General features: G+C 44.0%; 1 protein-coding gene across 1 annotated transcript in view; it reads left to right on the forward strand.

Annotated features, from left to right (window-relative positions):
• The window catches only part of LOC121369284 (phospholipid-transporting ATPase ABCA3-like), a 53,339-nt gene that overhangs the window by 18,140 nt on the left and 21,673 nt on the right, over positions 1–13,526 (forward strand). Inside the window, exons 5-8 of the mRNA XM_041494248.1 lie at positions 2,079–2,252; positions 2,805–2,986; positions 4,134–4,262; positions 4,455–4,584. Coding sequence (XP_041350182.1) covers positions 2,079–2,252; positions 2,805–2,986; positions 4,134–4,262; positions 4,455–4,584 — 615 coding nt within the window. The remainder of the gene's footprint in view (positions 1–2,078; positions 2,253–2,804; positions 2,987–4,133; positions 4,263–4,454; positions 4,585–13,526) is intronic.

A 13,526-nucleotide genomic window follows, 5' to 3' on the forward strand; every position in this document is an offset into this window, starting at 1 on the left:
TTCCACCCACACTCCGGGTCAAGACACCCAGAGCAGTAGTAATCACACACCACAACAAGGGACGTTCCACCACCGCCCCGGGTCAAAACACCCAGAGCAGTAGTAATCACACACCACAACAAGGGACGTTCCACCACCGCCCCGGGTCAAAACACCCAGAGCAGTAGTCATCACACACCACAACAAGGGACGTTCCACCTCCACCCCGGGTTAAGACACCCAGGGCTGTAGTAATCACACACCACAACAAGGGACATTCCACCCACACTCCGGGTTAAGACACCCAGGGCAGTAGTAATCACACACAACAACAAGTGACGTTCCACCCACACTCCGGGTCAAGACACCCAGGGCAGTAGTAATCACACACCACAACAAGGGACATTCCACCCCCACCCTGGGTTAAGACACCCAGGGCAGTAGTCATCACACACCACAACAAGGGACGTTCCACCCACACTCCGGGTCAAGACACCCAGGGCAGTAGTAATCACACACCACAACAAGGGACGTTCCACCCACACTCCGGGTCAAGACACCCAGGGCAGTAGTAATCACACACCACAACAAGGGACGTTCCACCCCACTCCGGGTCAAGACACCCAGGGCAGTAGTAATCACACACCACAACAAGGGACGTTCCACCACCGCCCCGGGTCAAGACAGCCAGGGCAGTAGTAATCATACACCACAGCAAGGGACGTTCCACCCCCACTCCGGGTCAAGACACCTAGGGCAGTAGTAATTACACACCACAACAAGGGAAGGGCAGTAGTAATCACACACCACAACAAGGGACGTTCCACCCCACTCCGGTTCAAGACACCCAGGGCAGTAGTAATCACACACCACAACAAGGGATGTTCCACCCCCACTCCGGGTCAAGACAGCCAGGGCAGTAGTAATCACACACCACAACAAGGGACATTCCACCACCTCCCCGGGTCAGGCTCCAGAAAGCAGTTTACGTTATCGCATTCTGTTTCATGATCAGTGTCTTTATTCAGAGAGGTTTGTACTCTTTATCACATTGAGGGCTTCCTGTGTTACGGAATCTGTTTCATGATCAGTGTCTTCATTCAGAGAGGTTTGTACTCTTTATCACATTGAGGGCTTCCTCTGTTACGGAATCTGTTTCATGATCAGTGTCTTCATTCAAAGAGGTTTGTACTCTTTATCATATTGAGGGCTTACTGTGTTACGGAATCTGTTTCATGATCAGTGTCTTCATTCAGAGAGGTTTGTACTCTTTATCACATTGAGGGCTTCCTCTGTTACGGAATCTGTTTCATGATCAGTGTCTTCATTCAGAGAGGTTTGTACTCTTTATCACATTGAGGGCTTCCTCTGTTACGGAATCTGTTTCATGATCAGTGTCTTCATTCAAAGAGGTTTGTACTCTTTATCATATTGAGGGCTTACTGTGTTACGGAATCTGTTTCATGATCAGTGTCTTCATTCAGAGAGGTTTGTACTCTTTATCACATTGAGGGCTTCCTCTGTTACGGAATCTGTTTCATGATCAGTGTCTTCATTCAGAGAGGTTTGTACTCTTTATCACATTGAGGGCTTCCTCTGTTACGGAATCTGTTTCATGATCAGTGTCTTCATTCAGAGAGGTTTGTACTCTTTATCACATTGAGGGCTTACTGTGTTACGGAATCTGTTTCATGATCAGTGTCTTCATTCAAAGAGGTTTGTACTCTTTATCATATTGAGGGCTTCCTGTGTTATGGAATCTCCGTCATCGACTTCTGCTTCATGATCAATGTCTTCATTCAGAGAGGTTTGTACCAGCAATCTCATTATGCGATTTGTCGTGAGAAATAGGACATTTTCTAATTGGTACGATTCTGACACGACTTTGGATGTTCTCACAGTACAATTCGATCGCATGCAAAAATTCGGTGCGACTAATCACGTAATGAGAACGCCATTTTAAGTACATACCTATCTTTTTCTCATTTCTTCTTCTTCTTCTTCTTCTTCTTATTATTATTATTATTATTATTATTATTATTATTATTATTTATTATTATTATTCACCAAATATAATCATTTAGTCATTTTTATTGTAGCAAACGTAGCAGCTGCCGTGTCTGGGATTTTCTTCTTCTTGGCTTACCTCCCCTGGTTTTTCCTGAAGGCGCAGTACGAGGACATGACACAAACAGCAAAACTAGGCACCAGCGTGGTTTTCAACATGGCCATGACGTTTGGGTTAGTCTCCATCGGTCTGTATGAAGGAACAGGTACCAGTTAAAATTTGGTTTGTTTAACCACACCACTAGAACACATTGATTTATTAATAATCTGCTATTGACATGAAAGATTTGTTAATTTTTAATTCGTGGTCTTACAGGAATCCCGTTCAATTTTTCATTAGTAGTAATGAATCTTTTTTACTACCTCACAGGCAGGGGGAAAATCCGGCCCCAACACAACATCAAATGATGACCTACACAAATATCCACATAGCATGCTACTCCTGTCGAACAGCAGCAGGAAATCCTTTATGTGCACTTTCCCATAAATAGGCACTAACATACCACTTATTGCGGTTACGATATACCAGTCAGGGGTGGGGGTGGGGGTTGGTTGGTCACTGTTGCAACTGTATAAATATACAGGAGTTAATGGTTAATACACTCATGTATTCTATAGTTAGAGACGTGTTGATGTAGTGTTCGTAGACCTTGCCATAGAGCTATACACTGTCGAATTAGTGCATGTCTATGTTTTAATCTGGTCACATGGCGACGGTTCGCGGCGGTCGATTGGTAAATCTGTGTGTCTTTATGTAGGTGCCGGGGCACAGTGGAGCAACATCGCAGAACCGGCGTCTGTTGATGACAACTACTCATTGCTGGACTCCATGTTGATGTTGTTGGGGGACAGCGCCATTTACTTCCTGATCACGTGGTACGTTGACAACGTCAAACCAGGAGAATTCGGAGTTCCGCGCCCTTGGTACTTTCCATTTACGGTAAGAGTAGAAAATAACATTTATTTAATAAACCAGACTTAAAATACATTTTGGTATAGCCCAGCAACAAAATCATTAACACTTTCAAAATCGTATCTCTGCATAAGGCAGAGTGAAAAGAATGTTCTGGCAATGGCACGGCTCTCATGCTAGGTGATTCATCAATAGGAGGACTGCTACTCCCAAACTGGTTACACAAATCTAAACTACGCAAGACGGAGCTGGTCAGTCATTTTAGACAGTTGTGATGACATGCAGTAATGAATCACTGTCCAAACAGTGATAATAGGAGGTGTTCTAAAAATATAAGCATATTGTCACTGCGACACGTTAAATTGTTTAAATATGAACAGCAATGTCAGTTAATTATCAACTTACGGTGCTAAATAGAGAAGATTTCTGTAGACAGATGCCAATTAGGAGATAATCACACTCTGACTTCATGTTTGAGATTGTATATCGTGGAGTTAACACGCTAAATGACGTTTAAAACTGAACGTGTTAGCATGAGGTTTTAAACGTAACCTTTTGCCTTGTTCAGTCGACGAATGCTTACCTTAGTAATGCAATCAGAGTGTTACTATCTTCGTTCCACCGTGACTAAAACGTGTGGATAGTTGGAACTATCTTCAATACGCGGGAAACAATGAGTGAACAAGCCACACACTTCCATCATTGATTTATTTCTTTTTGTAGGACAAACATTTTATTCTACACACTACATTTATATTTATCTTCTTAAAATGCAATTTGTGTATTAACTTTGATTCTTTTTTTCTCTTTCAATTATATCTCTTCTTCAAATGTAGGGTATTTTTCATCAGTTATTGGTAAGCTCCCATTTGTATTCCTACGCGAGTAAAACGACCTAATAAAATCAGACGTGAATATTGTAAATTTAACACCTCTAATTTAACATAGGTAGCCAATCAGAATTGAGTATTTTCCAAAGTAATGTTAGAATTCAATATAATTTCTTTACTTAACATTTAACGTTAAATGCCCTTTTCATGCCCACATCAGAACTACTTTGCTAAGTTTGATAAAAATGTTTTTCGTCTAAACCTGTGTCTTACTTCATTAATCTTTGCTGGTTAAACGTTGTGTTCAAGGTATTTTAAAACAAATATTCCTTTACTTTTCTCAGTCTTCTTATTGGTGCAGTACACAAGTGACAAAGAGCCATCATGATGCCAAGAACACAAATGACCCGAAACACTTCGAGACCGAGCCCACGGGGTTGACGGCAGGAATCAGTATTAAAAATCTTACCAAAGTAAGTCACTTTATTTGCTCTTGGCCGATTCTATGATATCAAAACGCATTTTCTTTAAAACGTGGAAGTACATACAGCATAATACGCGATGAATGCTTTAAACATATTTCTACACATGAAAAGTTTATGAAACAGTAGGAACAGTAGCGAACATTTTCATAAAATTACTTACAACAATCTGTATATTGACAGGAATTTAAGATGGGCCCGAGGAAAATCAAGGCGGTAAATAACCTGAATGTGAACTTCTTCAGAGATCAAATTTCGGTCTTGCTAGGACACAATGGCGCCGGAAAAACAACGACAATGTCAATGCTTACAGGTAACTAGAACTCTGCTCCAGAGATGGGTAGTGGGAATGAATAGCGATGGAAAGGGTTCTGAACTGACATGAGTACAGACATGAATATAAATGAGTAGGGGGACTGCATACACATTGATCGAGGACTGATATAGATGGATACGTTGATTGAAGAGAGATGGATAGGAAGGGTAGGGGACTGAATAATGATGGGTATAGAAATGAAAATATACCAGTAGGAGGTGAAGGGGGACTGACTAGTGATGGGTATAGGAATGAAGATATACCAATAGGAGGTGAAGAGGGACTGACTAGTGATGGGTATAGGAATGAAGATATACCAGTATGAGATGAAGGGGGACTGACTAGTGATGGGCATAGGAATGAAGATATACCAGTATGAGATGAAGGGGGACTGACTAGTGATGGGTATAGGAATGAAGATATACCAGTATGAAGTGAAGGGGGACTGACTAGTGATGGGTATAGGAATGAAGATATACCAGTATGAAGTGAAGGGGGACTGACTAGTGATGGGTATAGGAATGAAGATATACCAGTATGAAGTGAAGGGGGACTGACTAGTGATGGGTATAGGAATGAAGATATACCAGTAGGAGGTGAAGGGGGACTGACTAGTGATGGGTATAGGAATGAAGATATACCAGTATGAAGTGAAGGGGGACTGACTAGTGATGGGTATAGGAATGAAGATATACCAGTATGAGATGAAGGGGGACTGACTAGTGATGGGTATAGGAATGAAGATATACCAGTATGAAGTGAAGGGGGACTGACTAGTGATGGGTATAGGAATGAAGATATACCAGTATGAAGTGAAGGGGGACTGACTAGTGATGGGTATAGGAATGAAGATATACCAGTATGAAGTGAAGGGGGACTGACTAGTGATGGGTATAGGAATGAAGATATACCAGTATGAAGTGAAGGGGGACTGACTAGTGATGGGTATAGGAATGAAGATATACCAAGGAATGAAGATATACCAGTAGGAGGTGAAGGGGGACTGACTAGTGATGGGTATAGGAATGAAGATATACCAGTATGAAGTGAAGGGGGACTGACTAGTGATGGGCATAGGAATGAAGATATACCAGTATGAAGTGAAGGGGGACTGACTAGTAATGGGTATAGGAATGAAGATATACCAGTAGGAGGTGAAGGGGGACTGACTAGTGATGGGTATAGGAATGAAGATATACCAGTAGGAGATGAAGGGGGACTGACTAGTAATGGGTATAGGAATGAAGATATACCAGTAGGAGGTGAAGGGGGACTGACTAGTGATGGGTATAGGAATGAAGATATACCAGTAGGAGGTGAAGGGGGACTGACTAGTGATGGGTATAGGAATGAAGATATACCAGTAGGAAGGGTGGGGGACTGACTAGTGATGGGTATAGGAATGAAGATACACCAGTAGGAGGTGAAGGGGGACTGACTAGTGATGGGTATAGGAATGAAGATATACCAGTAGGAGGTGAAGGGGGACTGACTAGTGATGGGTATAGGAATGAAGATATACCAGTAGGAGATGAAGGGGGACTGACTAGTAATGGGTATAGGAATGAAGATATACCAGTAGGAGGTGAAGGGGGACTGACTAGTGATGGGTATAGGAATGAAGATATACCAGTAGGAGGTGAAGGGGGACTGACTAGTGATGGGTATAGGAATGAAGATATACCAGTAGGAAGGGTGGGGGACTGACTAGTGATGGGTATAGGAATGAAGATACACCAGTAGGAGGTGAAGGGAGACTGACTAGTGATGGGTATAGGAATGAAGATATACCAAGGAATGAAGATATACCAGTATGAAGTGAAGGGGGACTGACTAGTGATGGGTATAGGAATGAAGATATACCAGTATGAAGTGAAGGGGGACTGACTAGTGATGGGCATAGGAATGAAGATATACCAGTATGAAGTGAAGGGGGACTGACTAGTGATGGGTATAGGAATGAAGATATACCAGTAGGAGATGAAGGGGGACTGACTAGTAATGGGTATAGGAATGAAGATATACCAGTAGGAGGTGAAGGGGGACTGACTAGTGATGGGTATAGGAATGAAGATATACCAGTAGGAGATGAAGGGGGACTGACTAGTAATGGGTATAGGAATGAAGATATACCAGTAGGAGGTGAAGGGGGACTGACTAGTGATGGGTATAGGAATGAAGATATACCAGTATGAAGTGAAGGGGGACTGACTAGTGATGGGTATAGGAATGAAGATATACCAGTAGGAGATGAAGGGGGACTGACTAGTAATGGGTATAGGAATGAAGATATACCAGTAGGAGGTGAAGGGGGACTGACTAGTGATGGGTATAGGAATGAAGATATACCAGTAGGAGGTGAAGGGGGACTGACTAGTGATGGGTATAGGAATGAAGATATACCAGTAGGAGGTGAAGGGGGACTGACTAGTGATGGGTATAGGAATGAAGATATACCAGTATGAAGTGAAGGGGGACTGACTAGTGATGGGCATAGGAATGAAGATATACCAGTAGGAGGTGAAGGGGGACTGACTAGTGATGGGTATAGGAATGAAGATATACCAATAGGAGGTGAAGAGGGACTGACTAGTGATGGGCATAGGAATGAAGATATACCAGTATGAAGTGAAGGGGGACTGACTAGTGATGGGTATAGGAATGAAGATACACCAGTAGGAGGTGAAGGGGGACTGACTAGTGATGGGTATAGGAATGAAGATATACCAATAGGAGGTGAAGAGGGACTGACTAGTGATGGGCATAGGAATGAAGATATACCAGTATGAAGTGAAGGGGGACTGACTAGTGATGGGTATAGGAATGAAGATACACCAGTAGGAGGTGAAGGGGGACTGACTAGTGATGGGTATAGGAATGAAGATATACCAGTAGGAGGTGAAGGGGGACTGACTAGTGATGGGTATAGGAATGAAGATATACCAGTAGGAGATGAAGGGGGACTGACTAGTAATGGGTATAGGAATGAAGATATACCAGTAGGAGGTGAAGGGGGACTGACTAGTGATGGGTATAGGAATGAAGATATACCAGTAGGAGGTGAAGGGGGACTGACTAGTGATGGGTATAGGAATGAAGATATACCAGTAGGAGGTGAAGGGGGACTGACTAGTGATGGGTATAGGAATGAAGATATACCAGTATGAAGTGAAGGGGGACTGACTAGTGATGGGCATAGGAATGAAGATATACCAGTAGGAGGTGAAGGGGGACTGACTAGTGATGGGTATAGGAATGAAGATATACCAGTAGGAGGTGAAGGGGGACTGACTAGTGATGGGCATAGGAATGAAGATATACCAGTATGAAGTGAAGGGGGACTGACTAGTGATGGGTATAGGAATGAAGATATACCAGTATGAGATGAAGGGGGACTGACTAGTGATGGGTATAGGAATGAAGATATACCAGTAGGAGGTGAAGGGGGACTGACTAGTGATGGGTATAGGAATGAAGATATACCAGTAGGAGGTGAAGGGGGACTGACTAGTGATGGGCATAGGAATGAAGATACACCAGTAGGAGGTGAAGGGGGACTGACTAGTGATGGGTATAGGAATGAAGATATACCAGTATGAAGTGAAGGGGGACTGACTAGTGATGGGTATAGGAATGAAGATACACCAGTAGGAGGTGAAGGGGGACTGAATAATGATGGGTATAGGAATGAAGATATACCAGTAGGAAGGGTGGGGGACTGACTAGTGATGGGTATAGGAATGAAGATACACCAGTAGGAGGTGAAGGGAGACTGACTAGTGATGGGTATAGGAATGAAGATATACCAATAGGAGGTGAAGAGGGACTGACTAGTGATGGGTATAGGAATGAAGATATACCAGTATGAAGTGAAGGGGGACTGACTAGTGATGGGTATAGGAATGAAGATATACCAGTAGGAGGTGAAGGGGGACTGACTAGTGATGGGTATAGGAATGAAGATATACCAGTAGGAGGTGAAGGGGGACTGACTAGTGATGGGTATAGGAATGAAGATATACCAGTAGGAGGTGAAGGGGGACTGACTAGTGATGGGTATAGGAATGAAGATACACCAGTAGGAGGTGAAGGGGGACTGACTAGTGATGGGTATAGGAATGAAGATATACCAGTAGGAGATGAAGGGGGACTGACTAGTAATGGGTATAGGAATGAAGATATACCAGTAGGAGGTGAAGGGGGACTGACTAGTGATGGGTATAGGAATGAAGATATACCAGTAGGAGGTGAAGGGGGACTGACTAGTGATGGGCATAGGAATGAAGATACACCAGTAGGAGGTGAAGGGGGACTGACTAGTGATGGGTATAGGAATGAAGATATACCAGTATGAAGTGAAGGGGGACTGAATAATGATGGGTATAGGAATGAAGATATACCAGTAGGAAGGGTGGGGGACTGACTAGTGATGGGTATAGGAATGAAGATACACCAGTAGGAGGTGAAGGGAGACTGACTAGTGATGGGTATAGGAATGAAGATACACCAGTAGGAGGTGAAGGGAGACTGACTAGTGATGGGTATAGGAATGAAGATATACCAAGGAATGAAGATATACCAGTAGGAGGTGAAGGGGGACTGACTAGTGATGGGTATAGGAATGAAGATATACCAGTAGGAGGTGAAGAGGGACTGACTAGTGATGGGTATAGGAATGAAGATATACCAGTAGGAGGTGAAGAGGGACTGACTAGTGATGGGTATAGGAATGAAGATATACCAGTAGGAGGTGAAGGGGGACTGGCTAGTGATGGGTATAGGAATGAAGATATACCAGTAGGAGGTGAAGGGGGACTGACTAGTCATGGGTATAGGAATGAAGATATACCAGTAGGAAGGGTGGGGGACTGACTAGTGATGGGTATAGGAATGAAGATACACCAGTAGGAGGTGAAGGGAGACTGACTAGTGATGGGTATAGGAATGAAGATATACCAAGGAATGAAGATATACCAGTAGGAGGTGAAGGGGGACTGACTAGTGATGGGTATAGGAATGAAGATATACCAGTAGGAGGTGAAGAGGGACTGACTAGTGATGGGTATAGGAATGAAGATATACCAGTAGGAGGTGAAGAGGGACTGACTAGTGATGGGTATAGGAATGAAGATATACCAGTAGGAGGTGAAGGGGGACTGACTAGTGATGGGTATAGGAATGAAGATATACCAGTATGAAGTGAAGGGGGACTGACTAGTGATGGGTATAGGAATGAAGATATACCAGTAGGAGGTGAAGGGGGACTGACTAGTGATGGGTATAGGAATGAAGATATACCAGTAGGAGGTGAAGGGGGACTGACTAGTCATGGGTATAGGAATGAAGATATACCAGTAGGAAGGGTGGGGGACTGACTAGTGATGGGTATAGGAATGAAGATACACCAGTAGGAGGTGAAGGGGGACTGACTAGTGATGGGTATAGGAATGAAGATATACCAGTAGGAGGGGTGGGGGACTGACTAGTGATGGGTATAGGAATGAACATATACCAGTAGGAGGTGAAGGGGGACTGACTAGTGATGGGTATAGGAATGAAGATACACCAGTAGGAGGTGAAGGTGGACTGACTAGTGATGGGTATAGGAATGAAGATACACCAGTAGGAGGTGAAGGGGGACTGACTAGTGATGGGTATAGGAATGAACATATACCAGTAGGAGGTGAAGGGGGACTGACTAGTGATGGGTATAGGAATGAAGATACACCAGTAGGAGGTGAAGGGGGACTGACTAGTGATGGGTATAGGAATGAAGATACACCAGTAGGAGGTGAAGGGGGACTGACTAGTGATGGGTATAGGAATGAAGATACACCAGTATGAAGTGAAGGGGGACTGACTAGTGATGGGCATAGGAATGAAGATATACCAGTAGGAGGTGAAGGGGGACTGACTAGTGATGGGTATAGGAATGAAGATATACCAGTAGGAGGTGAAGGGGGACTGACTAGTGATGGGCATAGGAATGAAGATATACCAGTATGAAGTGAAGGGGGACTGACTAGTGATGGGTATAGGAATGAAGATATACCAGTATGAGATGAAGGGGGACTGACTAGTGATGGGTATAGGAATGAAGATATACCAGTAGGAGGTGAAGGGGGACTGACTAGTGATGGGTATAGGAATGAAGATATACCAGTAGGAGGTGAAGGGGGACTGACTAGTGATGGGCATAGGAATGAAGATACACCAGTAGGAGGTGAAGGGGGACTGAATAATGATGGGTATAGGAATGAAGATATACCAGTAGGAAGGGTGGGGGACTGACTAGTGATGGGTATAGGAATGAAGATACACCAGTAGGAGGTGAAGGGAGACTGACTAGTGATGGGTATAGGAATGAAGATATACCAATAGGAGGTGAAGAGGGACTGACTAGTGATGGGTATAGGAATGAAGATATACCAGTATGAAGTGAAGGGGGACTGACTAGTGATGGGTATAGGAATGAAGATATACCAGTAGGAGGTGAAGAGGGACTGACTAGTGATGGGCATAGGAATGAAGATATACCAGTATGAAGTGAAGGGGGACTGACTAGTGATGGGTATAGGAATGAAGATATACCAGTAGGAGATGAAGGGGGACTGACTAGTAATGGGTATAGGAATGAAGATATACCAGTAGGAGATGAAGGGGGACTGACTAGTGATGGGTATAGGAATGAAGATATACCAGTAGGAGATGAAGGGGGACTGACTAGTAATGGGTATAGGAATGAAGATATACCAGTAGGAGGTGAAGGGGGACTGACTAGTGATGGGTATAGGAATGAAGATATACCAGTAGGAGGTGAAGGGGGACTGACTAGTGATGGGCATAGGAATGAAGATACACCAGTAGGAGGTGAAGGGGGACTGACTAGTGATGGGTATAGGAATGAAGATATACCAGTATGAAGTGAAGGGGGACTGAATAATGATGGGTATAGGAATGAAGATATACCAGTAGGAAGGGTGGGGGACTGACTAGTGATGGGTATAGGAATGAAGATACACCAGTAGGAGGTGAAGGGAGACTGACTAGTGATGGGTATAGGAATGAAGATATACCAAGGAATGAAGATATACCAGTAGGAGGTGAAGGGGGACTGACTAGTGATGGGTATAGGAATGAAGATATACCAGTAGGAGATGAAGGGGGACTGACTAGTAATGGGTATAGGAATGAAGATATACCAGTAGGAGGTGAAGGGGGACTGACTAGTGATGGGTATAGGAATGAAGATATACCAGTAGGAGGTGAAGGGGGACTGACTAGTGATGGGCATAGGAATGAAGATACACCAGTAGGAGGTGAAGGGGGACTGACTAGTGATGGGTATAGGAATGAAGATATACCAGTATGAAGTGAAGGGGGACTGAATAATGATGGGTATAGGAATGAAGATATACCAGTAGGAAGGGTGGGGGACTGACTAGTGATGGGTATAGGAATGAAGATACACCAGTAGGAGGTGAAGGGAGACTGACTAGTGATGGGTATAGGAATGAAGATATACCAAGGAATGAAGATATACCAGTAGGAGGTGAAGGGGGACTGACTAGTGATGGGTATAGGAATGAAGATATACCAAGGAATGAAGATATACCAGTAGGAGGTGAAGGGGGACTGACTAGTGATGGGTATAGGAATGAAGATACACCAGTAGGAGGTGAAGAGGGACTGACTAGTAATGGGTATAGGAATGAAGATATACCAGTAGGAGGTGAAGGGGGACTGACTAGTGATGGGTATAGGAATGAAGATATACCAGTATGAAGTGAAGGGGGACTGACTAGTGATGGGTATAGGAATGAAGATATACCAGTAGGAGGTGAAGGGGGACTGACTAGTGATGGGTATAGGAATGAAGATATACCAGTAGGAGGTGAAGGGGGACTGACTAGTCATGGGTATAGGAATGAAGATATACCAGTAGGAAGGGTGGGGGACTGACTAGTGATGGGTATAGGAATGAAGATACACCAGTAGGAGGTGAAGGGGGACTGACTAGTGATGGGTATAGGAATGAAGATATACCAGTAGGAAGGGTGGGGGACTGACTAGTGATGGGTATAGGAATGAACATATACCAGTAGGAGGTGAAGGGGGACTGACTAGTGATGGGTATAGGAATGAAGATACACCAGTAGGAGGTGAAGGTGGACTGACTAGTGATGGGTATAGGAATGAAGATACACCAGTAGGAGGTGAAGGGGGACTGACTAGTGATGGGTATAGGAATGAACATATACCAGTAGGAGGTGAAGGGGGACTGACTAGTGATGGGTATAGGAATGAAGATACACCAGTAGGAGGTGAAGGGGGACTGACTAGTGATGGGTATAGGAATGAAGATACACCAGTAGGAGGTGAAGGGGGACTGACTAGTGATGGGTATAGGAATGAAGATACACCAGTAGGAGGTGAAGGGGGACTGAATAATGATGGGTATAGGAATGAAGATATACCAGTAGGAAGGGTGGGGGACTGACTAGTGATGGGTATAGGAATGAAGATATACCAGTAGGAGGTGAAGGGAGACTGACTAGTGATGGGTATAGGAATGAAGATATACCAAGGAATGAAGATATACCAGTAGGGGGTGAAGGGGGACTGACTAGTGATGGGTATAGGAATGAAGATATACCAGTAGGAAGGGTGGGGGACTGACTAGTGATGGGTATAGGAATGAACATATACCAGTAGGAGGTGAAGGGGGACTGACTAGTGATGGGTATAGGAATGAAGATACACCAGTAGGAGGTGAAGGGGGACTGACTAATGATGGGTATAGGAATGAAGATATACCAGTAGGAGGTGAAGGGGAACTGACTAGTGATGGGTATAGGAATGAACATATACCAGTAGGAGGTGAAGGGGGACTGACTAGTGATGGGTATAGGAATGAAGATACACCAGTAGGAGGTGAA

This window comes from Gigantopelta aegis, chromosome 3 (assembly GCF_016097555.1).
Source record: "Gigantopelta aegis isolate Gae_Host chromosome 3, Gae_host_genome, whole genome shotgun sequence".
NCBI classification, from domain to species: Eukaryota; Metazoa; Mollusca; class Gastropoda; order Neomphalida; family Peltospiridae; genus Gigantopelta; species Gigantopelta aegis.